The sequence below is a fragment of the Fusarium graminearum genome, chromosome 3, assembly GCF_000240135.3.
Source record: "Fusarium graminearum PH-1 chromosome 3, whole genome shotgun sequence".
NCBI lineage: Eukaryota > Fungi > Ascomycota > Sordariomycetes > Hypocreales > Nectriaceae > Fusarium > Fusarium graminearum.
The window spans coordinates 1,911,286-1,928,191 of NC_026476.1; the positions used below are offsets into that span (position 1 = coordinate 1,911,286).

Consider the following 16,906-nt stretch of genomic DNA (forward strand, 5'->3'; position numbering starts at 1 on the left):
ATGGTAGCACTATCTCCACCCCAGCATCAAACCGACCATTTAGTGCCTGACTGCATTAACAACCGCCTGATGGGCCATCTTAGGCCCAATATCTACAACCAGTAACATCGCTCAGGTGCCTTGTAAACCACCTCGCGTCCCGTATCTCCAAGATGGACCATTCCAAGCTTGTCCAAGCCTCGTGCTTTTAACCGCCGCTATAGTTTTCTTCATCTTGATCCGCTGCGACCGACGGGACTACAGGCTGTGTTCTGTTCGTCTCCGTCTTCATAAGCCGCGTTATTACTTGCGTGGATAGTTACGAAATGTCGGTGCCTGTCGAATATTACATAGGTGCGTACGCCATGCTAATGCGTCTGCTTACACCATTCATCTATACGCAATATTATATTCAAGCAATCTTTCATAGATATTCATCTGAGTCTTTAGTGTTTCATAAGAATCAGTCATGGGTCACTCCTTGTATCCATGTATTCATCCGATCGTCACTCCAAAACTGACGCTCATTATTTATCATGTAAGCCAAGACCAATTCCTTCCCAATCACCGTTTATTAGTTATAGTACGAGCAAATATCCAATGTATTCCGAATTCTTGATTCATTCATATGCTTGAGACTATTGATCGGAACTGTTTCTTCCGATTCTAGCACCTCTATCACACTCTATCATTTATAATCCAATGAGAATGCCATGTGAGTAATCGCTCATTATGCAGTCTGGCAGTTCATGCACAAGCTATTATTCTGAATCCTCAACTTCTCCACGAAAGAAACGTCAAGTGACCTGATGGGTGTTCTCACACCGCCAATCCCATTTTCAACATGTGTAACGATTTATGTACCAGTCTTTTCTGTTTGTTCATATGGAGCTCTTCCAACTATCTTGACCCCAATGTCCTCTCACATATCAAAACCCTCGTCTGATGACTTGGAGCTAATGCAAGTGACGCTGGCCTCATCCTAGCCAGGAACGCTTATTTTGTATGTCATTGGTCAACTCTTCACATAACCAACATGAGTCTCGCTTCAATCCGTGATTGAGCGGCCCGCTGCTGCAGGGGTCTTGATCCCTTTCAAAGGGTCGCCGCGGCCTGTTATGCGACCCCATCTCTAATTATTATGAAGCGAGCGCCACGATGCCGACATATGACATGCGTATCAAGTGTATCATAGCGCGCTCAGATACGAGATACAGCATAACGCATTGTGTCCTTTTACTTTAGACACGGGCTGTATGTTTGCAGCTTTATGAAGAGGTGTCTTGATAAGTCATCAGGTAGGTAGTGAAGACAAATAGATACTCACGTAGCAGCCGAGCAGTGTTACATCAGACAATATGAAGCTAACCACGAGATTATTTTGTCACACCGCAAACTGCATCGAAGTGGTTTAGTGCTAGAGTATGAGGGCCAGTCCATTGAAGTAGCTGTGATTCAACATTAACGGCGGATGTGATACTTTTCTAGTCAATTGAACCGAGAATGTGCATTTCCTCATCACAAGGCTGATCTGCAATCAAGTAGTCCACCTCTAGCTGCCCAAGCGAAGGAACCTGACTGCCGAGCTGATGATACTGATCCAGAACCCAGTACATTGATGGAACTCATGCCTCCAGGGTAATGCTCTTTCTTCAAGGCAAGACGACGGTCTTTGGCTACCAAATATCATGAAATGTTGAGGTTGAGATTGATGAGGCAGTTTTCAATTTCTGCTTTGACATAAACATCATTGGAACAATTGTTGTCTCGATTGTCAGTGTCTAGCGACTTCGCTCCTTATAGGTTAGTAGTCAAGGTTACCCAACCGTTGAAATCAGATAATACTAGACTCCAAGACCATATTGACTTGCCAGCTTGACGCATGTACGAACCATAACCAAGTGTAAGAATGAGCAAAAATCAACTCCAAGCTCTACTGATATATGCATAATAAGTTGGATCGCCGCACGTCCGTGAATTAATTCCCGAGTTTTCGGAGCCTACTACAGAAAAGCGGGCCGTATCCGGAGCATATGTCCGGTTGCATCGGGATCGAGCTCCCAGAACTTACCTCTGATTCACTCGTTTGATGTGCCAAGTCTGGTTTGACTGCTGGGGAGAACTGCACGTCGCAATGTAGATTTAATATTCAAACGGGTGATGTAATCATACTGGGCCTGGTTCAATCGCCAATACTGCCTGACGTCAACGATAAGTGATGACAAGATGACGACCCATTTGGTGCAGATACCCAACGGTATATGAATCGCGCCTCACCATAATTGTTAAACTATTCTCTGAAACTTTTCCTATAGGAACATAGAAAAAGACAACATATTCCTCCATATCAACCCGCAAAAATGTCAACACCAGCAGCTCCATTCTACCAGCTTCGTTGCGGCTGTAACCAATACCCATGGGGCAAACAAGGCTCCAACTCTCTATCTGCGCGACTCTGTGAAAAGACACCAGGATGGGACGGAGACGACAAGAGGAACTTCAAGATTGAAGAGGACAAGTCTTATGCAGAGATGTGGATGGGCACTTATCCTGTCCTGCCTTCTTATGTTGCTAGCACGGGCGAAGATCTCCAGGATGTCCTAGACCGATACCCTAAAGAGCTCCTTGGAGAGAAGGTGACCACCAAGTTCGGACACAGCAAGCTTCCATACCTACCCAAGGTTCTGTCAATTGCCAAAGCATTACCTTTGCAAGTCCACCCCAACAAGGAGTTCTCGAGCAAGAAGCACAAGGAGGACCCTGACTCATTCACTGACGGTAACCACAAGCCTGAGATTGCTCTTGCTTTGTCCGAGTTTGAAGCTTTCTGTGGTTTCAAGCCTGTTGAGGCCATAGTGGATATACTGCGCCTGAAGCCGCTGCGACACCTCCTCGTTGCGGGAGGCTTAACCGTTACGGATGAGAAGCTTAGCCCTGAAGGATTGAAACAAGTCGTTCGAACGATCTTAACCTCTTCTGATGAAGATATCAAGAAGACGTTTCAGGCAATCAGGGAACTTCCCGACTCCGCCTTCACTGGTCCTAACTCTCACATTCCCCAAGTCGCTAAGAAGCTCGAGAACCAGTTCCCTATGAATGATCCTGGTAACCTGGTAGGCCTTTTGTGCATGAACTACATGCTGCTCCACCCAGGCGATGTCATCTACATTCCCGCTGGTGGTATTCATGCCTATATCCAGGGCGACATCATCGAATGCATGGCTCGCTCCGATAATGTTCTTAACACTGGTTTTTGCCCCAAGGCGGAGCGAGACAACGTTGACGAGTTTTGTTCAGTACTGAACTGGGAGTCAACAACCAAAAAGCAGACCACCCTGCAACCAGAGACTTATTCGGGAAGCAAGGAGGGAAAGACCCAGCTCTTCAAGCCCCCGACCAGCGAATTCAACGTCCTTGCGACTGATCTGAATTCTGGTGAGCATGAGACCTTGAGCGAAGGTGGTCCCAAGATCATTCTGGCATCTCGAGGTAGCGCTACAGTTAAGGCCAACGGACAGTCATTTGAGTTGGGAGAAGGACATGTTTACTTCATCGCCCAAGGGGTGGAGCTGGATATTACTGCTGGCAGTAGCGGTCTGTTGCTGCACGGTGCTATTTCGGAATAGATTTGACGACCACAACCCTAACGAAGATGGTTTTGTTAGTAAATATGGATGAGATAGTATAAACAAAAGTGCGACGAGTGTTTTCTTCTTACCATGCAAGTACATTCGAGAGTGTAGATCCTGCGGTAAACATAGGCCTGTGACCAATAAACCTACCTATATAATGAAATACTTCCATCAAAGGTTGAAGTTAGGAAGAAGTTCAAGGGAATATGAATATCTTTGGTGTTGTGTCTCATGTTCCAGGCATGGCTGTTGGAGGAAAGCACTATGCAGGTGCACCTACCAAAGTGAAGTGAATCACGACCCGCGGCGCAAGTGCATTCACCAGCCCAACTCAACCCCACCAAGTTAGCTCTTTACTTCTCCTACACATACAGCTTAGAGTTCTTCAGCAACTTCTAAATCTCTTGCACAAAAGCATGACCGGAAAAAAATAACAAGCTATAACCTCAAGTTGTTATAGTGGAAGCTTATTTGTGTTCTTGAACACTTCCTACTTTGTTCTGCTACTTGTCCGCTTTTCAGTGAGCACGTGCTGGCGCTTTCAGGTGCTATCACCAATGTCAACGTTTAATGGAATCGTTTCTGAATTTCCAGAAATATGGAGTGAGTTTGGGCCTTGGATTTGAACTATGGAAAGTAATAAACACCAGTTGACTTCTTCCGTCGAAATGCAGATGCTCAACCACCCCTAGCTTGCTTCCTGAGCCACGTCCACAGCGACCATCTCGCAGGACTAGAGAGTCTGCGCTCTCCATTGTGAGAACCCAAGTTCACTCGATTGACTGAGCTGACGAGAGAGAAAAGTGTGTATTGCTCAGCGGCGACTCGAGAAATTCTTCTGCGCCTTGAGAGATACCCGTGCAGAATCAACTATGGGAAAGGCGTTCTGGAAGCCAGACAACAAACATTTAAACATCTTAGCAAAGTATTAGTAAGTGCTACTCCGTTTATTTTGGAATATCATACTGATATCGATAGAGATCCTTGCCGTTAGAAACACCTACATCTATTGAGCTTTGCCCAGGGCGGGAAATTCAGGTGACGCTCTTTGATGCCAACCATTGTCCTGGGGCTGTCATGTTCCGTAAGGCAGAGGCTGCAATTTTCTTTCAAACTTACTGACTGTGGGTACAGTGGTGGAAGGTGACGGTAAAGCGATCTTATACACCGGAGACATTCGAAGCGAACCATGGTTTGTCAACGCGATTGAACGAAACCCTAACCTCATCGAATATACATCGGGTCTCAAAACCCTTGATAAGATCTACCTTGATACGTCCTTTACTGAGGATGTTCCATTTGAGACAAAGGCCCAGGGCATAACCGAGCTGTTAAAAAAGATCTCGAAGTATCCGAACGATACCGTATTTCACTTTCAAGCCTGGACTTACGGCTATGAGGACGTCTGGATTGCACTTTCCAAAGCACTCAAGTCGAAGGTAAGTCAAATAATGCAACTTAGGCTAGTGTTTGAGTCTGACACCAACAGATACACGTCGATGATTATAAGCTACGCATATACGGTTCCCTTAAATCAAGAAACCCCAGGTCCCAATTCGATGCGGATATGCATCTGGCCCCCGAATCACCAGCTTTGACTGGCCATATGTGTGGTAACACACCACATCTAGGATGTATGACCTCGGATGTAAACGTACGCTTACACAGCTGTGAGAGAGGAAACATCTGTGAAGTGGCGTCAAAGGACATGACAGTCTCGATCCAGCCTATAATCGCACATTTATCTGGAGGAAAGGACTTGGCTGAGGTCGGAGTTGGAGGGGGCGGAGACGACTTTAAACAAGAGGCAGAACTTGAATTCGTGGACCAAGCCAACTTAGCCGCTCTTTTTGATGTGTTCGTACTTCCATATCAACCTTATCGGACCGAGCTAATCTCTTATAGGGCCCTTTCCTCATCTGCTACTTCGTCTCAGAAGTCAGACATGCTTCGAGAGGGCTTAGAACAGCTACTCTCGACAGGTCGGAACATACCCCTGGATTGGGATGTTGACACTTTGAGTACAAATTCGGCTAAAGAAGTTATCGCCATACTTGTCCAAAAGTTAAGAACGAACAGGAAGAACCAGAAGTCCGTTCATGAGGAGGCTTTGCCCAAGACGATCTACTTCCCTTACTCGAGGCATTCTTCATTGCCAGAGCTGCGTCACTTTGTTGAAGCCTTCCGTCCTAAAGATATATGGCCATGCACCGTTAATACTGCTGAATGTTGGATAGGACTGATGCCTAGGTACAGTTTGTTTGTTTGTTAGATATTTATTGTATGCAAGCTGCCTACAAGTAGGCAGCTTCCCAGTTAGAGAAGCTTCTAGAAGAAAAGCTATAGCTATAAAGCTAAGCTCTTCTTCCATCTGAATAGAAGAATCAGGTTGTTTCTTTCTTCTTATCTTTCCATGTCTGAATGGCTCAGAAATGGTAAGTTATATGGAGCTACTATCCTCGATGTAGCTGACATGCACCAGGAACTACTATTGAATCCTTATTCGGGCAATTCTGTTCTAGCAAGGAATTTGAACATGATAGAGTCATGCAAGCCATAGCCGCTAAGAATGCATTGTGCAGCCAGAATCAACAACACGCCAGTCAAACGACTGTTGACTCAGACCCCGCGCCAAGCTCACCCAACCACGAACCCCAGGATCTTCAAGAACAAAAGCCCGGCAATTTCGAACATGTGTTTGTGAGTCTTTTAGTGGACACACAAGTGAGCGGCTACCAAGAGCAGACGAATCTCGATCCAGAGCAGCCGGACGATTTAAACACACTACCTGAGAACTTGTCAGCGCGTAGTGCTAGCGATGGACTTATTGAACAGTTGGAGGGCATCCCGCAAGATCTTGACACTGCTCCGGAAGCATCACCCGGGAATGTATCCGACGCCAGAACTCATTCATCTTCCACCAGAAAACGCGGCATTTCCAATGTATCCCAGAATGTCCCTGAAGATGAATATAGAGAGACAGCCAACACATCAGGTAAGCTGCGCAGGTTGGGGATACCAGAAGACTACCCTCTTGCTTGTCAAGAGGCGTATTGGCAGATGATACGAAATATAGAAGGGGATACCCCCTGGACTCCCTTGCAGTTGATCTCAACTAGTAGTGAGTATAATTGCGTCGAAAAGGAAATATAATCACACGGCGGTTGGAAAATTTTCCGAATTTCACAATCATTTTCAGCTGAAAGGCAAATACGTGAAGTTGAACATGTCGAGCCGCTCAAAACACACTGGCACACCAAGTCAATAATAGCTATGTATACGCGAGAGCTTCAGCGATTTTTTGTTTGGGCCAATTCAACATCTCAAGGAACATCGGTTGGCCGATTAAACCTTCCTCTATCTTGGCTATTAGTTGCCGAGACCAACCCCTCATATACCAAAACTTTCTCTCGATGACTGCCCAGTGCACGAGATAATAAGCGAAAAGAAGAAGCGCATGGGGCCTGTGTGCGGCAAGATCGAGTAGAATGCTATCATGGACAGAATACAACCAGAATTGGACAGCACCAGATTCAGATTGCACCCCAGCGGCAGCGAAGAGCTTAGCAGAGGTCTCAAGATCGTCCAAAGCCTCTGCATAATGTTGTAGACCAGTGGCAGGAATGTCAGCTTCTTGAAAAGCCCGAAGTCTTCGGAGAGAGGTCCATGTATCTCTAGGCAGAGTCGAGTTATCAAGATTAGGATATCTGTATTGAAAGTCAAACTTGTGTTGGTACGAGATTGGAGGGCGGGTGTGTCGTTACCGTTCTGCTTCTTTATCAGAATCAAGCATCCAGATGCCGAAGATGACAGGGGCAAACTCAGTTCTGACTACACGTCCCAAGACGGGCTCCAGTGTTGTCCTGATACCTCTTATCAGGCCAGCTACCTCGATAATGTTGGTGATGGGACTCTCAAGCACACGGTTTTCCATACGCATGGGAAGAGTCAGCATGTGCAAGACAACGACTGAGGCAAAACCAAAGACAGGCATCCAATTGGATAGATCGAAATGTTGAAGATAGCGACGATAACCCTCAGAGCCGAGGGTTTGGTGATAGTCGGCCAATGGGAGGTATGTCTTTCGACTGGCAGGAAGCATATAAGCTTTGTGAGCGGCGGCAATGGCAAGAATTCCATGCATGACAAAAGGGTCTTGGTAGCCTAGTCTTGGGATGGCAACGGACCAGACATATGTCACGTCTTTACGGATGGACAGGCTTTCGGCGGTCACGGTACAATAGTGGTGCATCAACTCGCAATCGCGAGCCCAGAGCTCATGGGGAGGAAAGGGGGCGATTTGGTCAGTGGGACTGGCGTGACTGTAATCTTGAAAGTAATGGGGAGAGTCAACATGATGACTGTCGAGGGATTTAGGTGTTGAAGATGTCAGATTTGGCAGACTGGGTGAGTATGTTTCATCCGTGTCATTGACAGAAGATGACGAGGATAGACTGCATACCACACCATGCCTTGTACAGTGGAAGCACGAAGGGCGAGCTTCATCGCACTATTTTGGTTAGCCCTTTGGCTGAACTACAAGTGAATCAAAAGTGGCAATTACGAATAGAAAGAGCAGTGCAGTAGTGTCTTATACGAACCTTGACTTTGCGTCGCTTACAGTTCAAGCAGCCTGTGCGAGACTTGGTATGAGTTCTTCGAGAAGCCATTAGTTCATGCGATTGGCTTTCAAACCCGCGGGTTCGGGTTAGATGGCGATGGAAATGCGACTACGATGGAAACAAGAACAAGAGAATGGTTTAGACTGAAGATCAGCTTTTCACATGGGACTCGGGGGAAAGCAGGGCGAGATGAATAAGAGCGAGTCCGAATCCGAGGCGAATACTCGTAAGGATAGGCTTCGGTACGCGTACTCGCTTCCGCTAGTCTTGTTCTAGTAAAGACTACACCGTATAGATCGTGTATTGGACATTAGGGATTGAGGCTCAGTTGTCATTACGCACTAAGTTGACTCGGAGAGTAATGGCAGGTTCCTTAAATTCAATGCCAATCGGAAATGGAAATAGAGTTGACTAGGCTAAGTATTCTTTGTCTGAGATGAATACGCGTATAGATGTTTTAAAAAATATTGTATTGTATTTGGTAGAATTGTTTATAAAGAAGCCATGATGACTGCTTGAATTGGATATGTTCTTCTAGACTAGACTATTCATTGAGCTTTGGCTTGCTTGCTCAGTGCTTTCGCTTGTTAGCTACTCGATCTACTTGTGTTTATTATTTATTCTTTATTGTCGATCTTTATCCCTTTCTATTGTTTAGTTTAATACCGAAACGAACCCAGTCATCGCAGCCATGGACTGCAACCCTGATTACGAAAATGCAACATGGGCATTTTATCGATTTGTACCGTCGAAAGAAGCCAACATTGTCTTTGTGGTTCTTTTTGCGATAACGACGCTGTTGCATGTGCTGCAACTTTGGCGAACTCGAACATGGTACTTGATACCATTGGTTGTGGGCGGAGTCTGTACGTTGTACCTTTAATTATGGCGATATGAAGATATGTGCTAATTCAGCGGCTTCAGGTGAGGTTATTGGATACATCGGACGAGTCTTGAATACCAATGAAGAACCGGGCTGTTGGACGATGGGACCATACATCATGCAGAGTGTCCTGATTCTTATCGCACCTGCACTCTTTGCAGCTTCGATTTACATGATTCTGGGGAGAATCATCATCTTGACCGAAGGAGAACATCACTCTCTAATTCCACTCAAGTGGCTTACCAAGCTCTTTGTCTTTGGCGATGTCGCATCGTTTATGCTCCAATCATCCGGTATGGCGCAAGTTAAAGGGGTTACCGGGTACAACGCTGACAATTGTTATAGGTGGCGGTCTCATGGCTATTCAAGATCTGAACAAGATGGGCGAGAAGATTATTGTTGGGGGTCTTTTCGTCCAACTATTCTTCTTTGGCTGCTTCATCATCGTCAGCGCCGTCTTCCACATACGAATGCTGCGCGCCCCGACACCGAATTCATCGCAGACCCGAGTCCGATGGCAGACATATCTCGCAACGCTGTACGTGACAGGCGTTTTGATTTGGGTGCGCAGTTTGTTCAGGGTAATTGAGTTTATCGAGGGCAACGACGGACACTTGATGCGCAGCGAAGTATGGGTGTTTGTATTCGACGGCATGCTGATGCTTTTGGTGCTCGTTTGGATGAACTGGTTCCATCCCGGCGAGATTGGACTTTTGATTAGAGGCGAGGAAAGTATCACGAATGGACTCGAGTTGATGAAGCTTGGAGGATCTGGGAGGAGGAGTAGAGTTGATACTATGGAGAGTTTAGGATCTGGCAGGCACCTGGAGGAGAATACGGAGCGCTAAGTAGCTACCCCCTGAGCCCTGTCAACTTTAATTTTTAGCGCCGTTCGATAAGTAATCGAATCATGGTCAGCAATAAATGTTTGATCCTGGATCTGAGACATAAAAGACGTTTCAGAAACAGGCGCGACGCAGCGCCAAGAGACACAGTTACAAACACTTTTCCCTTGTTTCTCCAAGTTTATATAGAAAGTTTCAAGATGGAACGGAATGAACTTGATGGTTTCTGCTATAATAGTCTAGTCTAGCGACCAGCTGAAGAAGAAGTGATCAGTAATAATATAGTAAGCCTGGCCTCGAGGAGGGGATAAAGAAATCTTGATACACTTGCCAATGAAACAAATTAATTCAGTCAGTTTACGCCATCTTAGACACACTCTTAAGCTATTTATTTTCTGTATCCTCAGCTTTTGTCTCTGATTTTCTGCTATCCCTTCGCCTACCCAAGTTCCTTTCTAACCGAGCTTACTAGTCTAACCAGTACTGGCTTAACGAGTATCAGCCTATAGCTCCATGCCTGTCTTCACGCTGTCATATCATCTTCATACACACTCATTCGTCGGTCCAGAACTAAGAACGAAAGATAGGATGGGAAACATGTGGTTTGGCTATGACCAGGGTAGTTTTAGCTCGTTATTATATAACCTAGATATGATATCAAGCGCGACGGTCTTCCTTCCCTTCTTCCTCTCCCAATCTTTTAAGTTATCTCGTGTATTCAAGCTCCAAATATGACCGTCTTGGGCGATATCTTAGTGCAGATTACCTTTGCAAGGGTCGTGCTCTACAGCATTTTGTTTTTACTTGTTTCTTTCATTGTCGACTTGCTCACTCAACCTCAGTATCCTTCTGATATTCCTGTTCTTGGTCACGACTCCAAGAAATGGTTCTCTAGAATTCGAAATAGCTTTGCCTACTTTACTCAGCATCAGGCATGGATAGGTGAAGGTTATGAAAAGGTATTCCTTTCCCCCTCTCAAAAATAATAGAGAAATTCTCTAATCGCAAATAGTATGGCAAAAATAGCCTACCTTTTATTGCTCCGTCGCCAATCTCTCGTCCTCCTGACGTTATCCTCCCAAGGTCGCAGATACCATGGATGATGAACCAGCCCGACCACATCCTCTCCGCAGCTCACGCCCATGATAAGATCCTACACACAGAGTACAACTTTCTCGGCAAGGAACTTCTCAAGGATACCTTTGCGCAACGCGTTATGCACAAGTATCTAGCCCGCCATCTATCATCGCTAGTCCCAGCTGTCCAGGACGAGGTTAAGAGTTCTGTCAAGGATGCTGTCGAGGCAAAGATCAAAGCAGCTGCCGAGAAGGACCCCAGTAACGTCGATGACCAAGGCTACGCCAAAGTCAACATATGGGATTTGTGGCTCGCCATCGTTCCTCGAGTTACGAATCGTCTTCTTGTGGGCGACCCAATATGTCGCGATCCCATCTTCATAGATTCTATGGTACGCTTCACAGACGATGTTGTCCGAAACAGCTTCTTGCTACACGCTTTCCCCCAAGTTCTCCATCCTATTGTCGGCCGTCTCATCACCATCCCGAATTATCTTCACTGGCGTGCAGCTACGCGTCGTGTACTTCCGACCATCGAAAAGCGCATAGAAGACATGCGACGCAAAGAAGCTGGCGATCCCGAAATGAAGAGCTGGACACCTCCAGAAGATTATATAACTTGGCATATTCGCCTTGCCATGGCAGAGGGGAACTCCTTTGAGCTCAATCCATATGTCATCTCTAAGCGTCTTTTGCCTATAAACTTTGCAGCTATTCACACAACTGTACTAACTGGCCAGTCTTGGATGCTGGATCTCTGGTCCCTCCCGGCCTCTGAACGCGCTCTTGATACCATTAGAGATGAACTCGAGACGAACAAACCGGTAGATGGTCCCTGGACAAAGCAAAACCTCGCTTCCCTCATGCGACTCGACTCATCCTTCCGCGAATCCCAGCGTTTGAGCAACTTTGCAGCAAATCTTGTCGAACGGCAAGTCATTGCGCCTGAAGGTCTTCATAACCCCGATTACGGGTGGACGTTACCGCGTGGTGCTTTTGTTACTGTGAATCTGCAAGGAACTCATCATGATGAGGATATTTACAAAGACGCTATGAAATACTTTCCGTGGAGATACTCGAATCCTAGAGAAACCTGGGAGATGAAATCTGCCGAAGAGAAGAAAGAGAATGAGGAGGAAGGAAAGAGAATAAGGGGTCTGGGGATGGTGACTACTAGTGATATTCACTTGGCGTTTGGCCATGGTCGACACGCGTGGTAAGCTTGACATTGCTAATATATCAAACGATGGCATGCTGATATTTATAGCCCGGGACGATTCTTTGTTGCGCATGAGCTCAAGCTCATCGGGGCTGCATTGCTTCTCGACTACGATATCAAGGCGATTGAAGAACGACCAAAGGCACAATGGATGGGGGCAACGATTATTCCTCCTCTGGACGCATGCATCGAAATACGGCCAGTACAAACTAATAAATAAACGTTCTATTATGGATTCCTTTAGCTGTATCCTCCGTGGGCCTCCCCGTTGTTCAGAGCCACTCCGTTCTTCTTATCTTCCATCAACCTTGTCAATGCTTTCACCAGGCTATCGACAGCTGCCTCTGACGTCTGGTGATGGAAAACGAGTCTAGCCATTGGGAATACTGCAATTTCCTCCTTGGCACAATACTCGACAAAGGCTGCCGGCGGAATACCGGCGGCTTCAATATCGGGCAGGATCATGTTAGTCTGCACCGGAAGCACAAACTTATACCCAGCCGCTTCAAGTCTCGTGGCAGCTTCCTTGGTCATCTTGTGCACCGATGGGAACCTTGGAATGCTGTACTCCAGAGCTGCCAGAGCTGCCGCCGCCATCATTCCTGGCTGTCGAGTACCACCTCCCAGCATCTTCCTGAACCACTTGGCCCGCTCGATAAAAGGCTTCTTGCCGAGGATAACACTACCCATTGGGGCGCCGATGCCCTTTGCTAGACAGATGGAGATACTGTCGAAGCATGCCGCATACGCCTTGAGATCAACGCCTTCTCCAATCACGCCGTCGAAGACACGGGCGCCATCAAGATGCACGGCGATGGGTTTCTGGCCTTCTGGAACTGGGAATGAACGAACATAGTTGGAGATTGCTTGTGCATCTGCAAGTGGTAGAATCGTTCCAGAGAGGGTATTCTCTAGAGATACAACTCTGGTAGGTGGGAAGTGAACTGCAATGGTCAGCTTTCTGTTAGATATGTAATGAGGAAGGGATAACGTACTATTCCCATCAGCAATGATATTCTTCTTAATATCTTCCAACGTCAAATGAACCCCATTCTTCGCATGGATCGTCGTAGCACTCGCTTGAGAAATCACAGGCAAAGCCCCAGACTCCCAACAATGCACATGCGCACGATGATCCAGAAGAACACTATGCGGTGGCTGTGTAAGATGCGTCCTCAAGCAAATCTGGTTTCCCTGGGTGCCTGAGATGGCCCACAGCGCAGCTTCCATCCCTGTCATCTCTACAAGACGAGCTTCCAGGGCTTTGACGGAAGGGTCACCTTCTGGGTCGTAGATATCATCGTTGACTGATGCTTCCAGGATGGCAGTCATCATCTCCTCGATGGGGACGGTGACAACATCGGAGCGAAAGTCCCGAGATGCTTTCTCGCGACTGACATAGAGTTTGGATTGGACTTTGGGTGTGAAGAGAGACTCGGGGGGTTCTACAAGACTAGGCATTGTGAAGGCTTCGTAGTGATGGTTGAGTGATGGATGGTTTGTGGTGACTGACTTCTTAAGTCTTTATATACTCTGTCTGAGGTCATTGTATTTATATACATATCTATCAACCCCGCACCTATGAGGGGAAATGGAATCATTTGTGTCTGGTCTGTTATCTCTCGTGTATCTTCATTCGATCATGAATAGTTTCCCGCGGAGAGTTGTTAGCTTCGATGCTACTGTATGAGCCGGGCTCGGAGGCTTGCATGGTGTTGTGGATCTAGACTGGGGTAAGTTACACAAGTATATCATTTCAAGATATTCTTTCAACTCAATAAAGAGCCTTTTAGACAACTTAATAGACAATATGGTACGAGGCGAACTATTGTTGTGGGAACGCCTGATTAGTTCTTGAAGGCTATGTTTATAGTTACAACTTCCACAGAGATGATGGCCCTCGTGCTTTGATCTACAGACGTGCATGATAGATAGATAGACACTTCGGATAGCTACAGGCAGGGAATCTCCACATCCACCCCCGCGGCCAACTTGTAAGTTCCCCGCGGTTACGCGGCTTCAAGATGCAACATGGCAATACACGCAGCAATCGTTTGGCTCATTGTAAATGGACAGCCGGACAAATTGATCAAGGACTGAAAAGAGAAGTATATAGTAAGAATAGTGCTTTTGTTCTATTATCAACAAAGCCCATCATCCTCAAGTGAGATATCCGGGTTGAATCACGCTCAAAATCTCCATAACACTCACTACAGGTCAAAGCCCAATCCATCGGTGTTGCCCAAAAACATACCGCCTTGCTGTCCTTCTCTCAATAGAGCACCAACATCAACTCTTCCGCCTGTGATATACCTCTCGCTCACACCCAGGTTCACTCTCCTGCTCAGCTCCTCTCTCAACTGAGCCTTGAGAGCACCCATTTCCGCCTTGGTGAGCTGCTTGGCTGTTTGCTCCTTTCTCTTTCGTCCACCACCACGACCACCCTTGCCACCACCCGCGTTGATTTCCTCGAGGTCGTCGGAGTCATATTCTACGCCAAGTTCATCGGCAGCATTGCGCAGCCATGTATCGTCGCTGTGGGCCTTTTCCTTGGCAAGTATCGTATCAGCAATCTTCTTGGCCAAATCCACACGAGGCTTAAGACGCGATGCGGCCTTGCGATCAATAAGAAGAGTCTGGATGAAATGTTCTCTCTTGACACCCGCGCTGCGCACGGCGTGGACCTTGCTTGCGAGACGACGTGTGGGAAGAACCTCTTCAGGAGCGCAGAGGATTACACTAATACCGCTGGACTCGCCACGAGCTGTACGACCAGATCGGTGGATGTAAGTATCCGCAGATCGAGGAACGTGGTAATGTAGGACTTGGTCAACCTCCTTGATATCAAGACCACGAGCAGCAACATCAGTAGCAATAAGGATGGAGTTGCGGGAAGCAGTGAAGCGTTCGAGAGAACGATGACGCGCCTTCTGTGCCATTTGGGAGTGCAAGGGGAGAGCTGTAAGGTTGAGGTTCGTAAGAAGGGGTGTAAGACGGCGAACAGCAGAGATGGAATTGGTAAAAACCAGAGTGCGGCGACCAGGGTTTAAAATAAGAACAGTGTAAAGGTAGAGATCCTACAATTTGTTAGTATCGTGAAGTTGTGCATATGTGCTGTAAACTCACCTTTTCCATAGCACCACACTCAATGAGTCCCTCCCTGAGACCTTCGGCCATCTGACTGACAGGGTTGACATCGATAAATTTGGGCTCGCCTCTGAACTTGAGGCACTTCATCAGATACGCCATCTTCTCGTCGTCATTTCCTGAAGATTTGCCCTTGCCAGCCAGCTTAGTTTGGAGGTCCTTGTCAAAAGTAGCTGAGAAGACAAGGGTCTGCCGTGCAGCATCCTCATCATCCTCGTCTTCCTCATCCGACTCCTCCTCGCTTTCGGCGTCGTCACCGGGGCTCTTTCCATCAAGAGCACCAATAATATCTTCTGCCTCCTTGAACTGTCCAACCTTGAAAAGTCGATCCGCTTCATCGACAACAAGGAATCTGATCTTGGCAAACTTGCTTTGTAGAGCTCGGTCGCCGCTAAGAACCTCCCAAAGACGGCCGGGTGTACCAATAACAATATCGGCCTTCTCCAGCTGTCGCTGCTGCTTTAGGATACTGAGACCACCTGTCACAACACACACGTACGGTGCGCTAGGGAGGCCATCGCATAGCGCTTTGAGATGGTCTCCCAGCTGCTTGGCCAATTCTCGGGTCGGAGAAAGCACCAAGGACATGGGACCCGTTCTCTTAACACCTTGCTCCTGCATCTCCAACCACCGCTCCACCATGGGAATACCGAATGCAAGAGTCTTTCCGGAACCTGTTTGCGCCTTGCCGATAACGTCATGGCCAGCCACAATCTCGGGGATCGTCCTCTTCTGAATCTTGGTCGGCTTCATGAACTTGAGCTTTGCGATGGCCGAAATTATCTGGGGTGACAAGTTCAGAGAAACCCAGGCCGCCATGTCGACATCTTCTTGGTCTTTGTAGTCGTTCCCATCGGCCAGCGCGCCGAACGTGTTGCCCCCGCGTGTAGAGGACTTTTGTACGCCTTGCGCGGCCTTGACCAGCTGCTCGTCTTGTTTGTTGCCGGCACCGTTCTTCCCATCCAGTTTGTTCTTGTTTTGTTTTTGTTTCTGCTTTTTGTTGGTTTCTTGGTCTGCTTTTTCTTGCCCTTCTTTTGGCTCATTCTTGCCCTTATTCTTCCCTTGAGGTTTCTTGCTCTCAGCGCCAGCTTGATCACTGCCAACTTCGCCGGAATCGATATCCCCGACCTCCACAGCGTCGTCGCCAAACCCTTCAAAAGGTCGATCGCCATCGACAACTTCTTGTTGGGGGTCGATTATATTGCTTTTGTTCTTGTCGCCAGACACCAGGAATTGCACTCGGTTACCATCCTTGACAACGTCCACGCCCTCAATGACCTCAAGTCCGCCGAAGTCTTCTCCGACTGAAGCCCAGGAAAGCGCACCAGCTTCTACGGTACTGCGCGACTCCTTTCCGCTCTTCTTCTTGGAGCTTGAAGGTTTGGGTATGTTTTTCGATCGTTTTGTGGCGGGACCGGTTGCGGCGGGGAGCTTGCGCTTTTTGGACGGAGGGACCATTTGAGTAAAAAGAAGTCGCCTGGTTCAAAGGCGATCGCGATTTCC

The 16,906-nt window shown here is 47.2% G+C and overlaps 7 protein-coding genes across 7 annotated transcripts; 4 read left to right on the plus strand and 3 right to left on the minus strand.

Moving 5' to 3' along the window:
- Positions 1-2,339: 2,339 nt before the first annotated feature.
- On the plus strand, positions 2,340-3,605 carry FGSG_05330 (uncharacterized protein; the record flags this gene model as incomplete). Its single annotated transcript, XM_011325546.1, has 1 exon — positions 2,340-3,605. One exon carries the CDS (start codon positions 2,340-2,342, stop codon positions 3,603-3,605), a length of 1,266 nt encoding a protein of 421 aa, XP_011323848.1.
- A 563-nt stretch (positions 3,606-4,168) lies between these two features.
- Positions 4,169-6,675, plus strand: FGSG_05331 (uncharacterized protein; the record flags this gene model as incomplete). Its single annotated transcript, XM_011325547.1, has 9 exons — positions 4,169-4,214; positions 4,286-4,367; positions 4,476-4,542; positions 4,590-4,695; positions 4,746-5,050; positions 5,101-5,861; positions 5,991-6,046; positions 6,094-6,417; positions 6,620-6,675. 9 exons carry the CDS (start codon positions 4,169-4,171, stop codon positions 6,673-6,675), a joined length of 1,803 nt encoding a protein of 600 aa, XP_011323849.1.
- Positions 6,676-6,912: 237 nt separating this feature from the next.
- On the minus strand, positions 6,913-8,307 carry FGSG_05332 (uncharacterized protein). Its single transcript, XM_011325548.1, has 2 exons — positions 8,213-8,307; positions 6,913-8,121 (listed from the first exon to the last, which is right to left on the minus strand). Exons 1-2 carry the CDS (start codon positions 8,279-8,281, stop codon positions 7,372-7,374), a joined length of 819 nt encoding a protein of 272 aa, XP_011323850.1. The 5' UTR covers positions 8,282-8,307; the 3' UTR covers positions 6,913-7,371.
- Positions 8,308-8,924: 617 nt separating this feature from the next.
- FGSG_05333 (uncharacterized protein) lies at positions 8,925-9,964 on the plus strand (the record flags this gene model as incomplete). Its single annotated transcript, XM_011325549.1, has 3 exons — positions 8,925-9,099; positions 9,149-9,409; positions 9,462-9,964. The coding sequence occupies 3 exons, from the start codon at positions 8,925-8,927 to the stop codon at positions 9,962-9,964; spliced, it is 939 nt and encodes a 312-aa protein (XP_011323851.1).
- A 728-nt stretch (positions 9,965-10,692) lies between these two features.
- Positions 10,693-12,257, plus strand: FGSG_05334 (uncharacterized protein; the record flags this gene model as incomplete). The annotated part of the gene is made up of 2 exons (XM_011325550.1): positions 10,693-10,920; positions 10,974-12,257. The coding sequence occupies 2 exons, from the start codon at positions 10,693-10,695 to the stop codon at positions 12,255-12,257; spliced, it is 1,512 nt and encodes a 503-aa protein (XP_011323852.1).
- Positions 12,258-12,496: 239 nt separating this feature from the next.
- Positions 12,497-13,717, minus strand: FGSG_05335 (uncharacterized protein; the record flags this gene model as incomplete). The annotated part of the gene is made up of 2 exons (XM_011325551.1): positions 12,497-13,200; positions 13,252-13,717. The coding sequence occupies 2 exons, from the start codon at positions 13,715-13,717 to the stop codon at positions 12,497-12,499; spliced, it is 1,170 nt and encodes a 389-aa protein (XP_011323853.1).
- Positions 13,718-14,466: 749 nt separating this feature from the next.
- FGSG_05336 (ATP-dependent RNA helicase MAK5) lies at positions 14,467-16,861 on the minus strand (the record flags this gene model as incomplete). Its single annotated transcript, XM_011325552.1, has 2 exons — positions 14,467-15,333; positions 15,383-16,861. The coding sequence occupies 2 exons, from the start codon at positions 16,859-16,861 to the stop codon at positions 14,467-14,469; spliced, it is 2,346 nt and encodes a 781-aa protein (XP_011323854.1).
- Between the last annotated feature and the right edge of the window lie 45 nt (positions 16,862-16,906).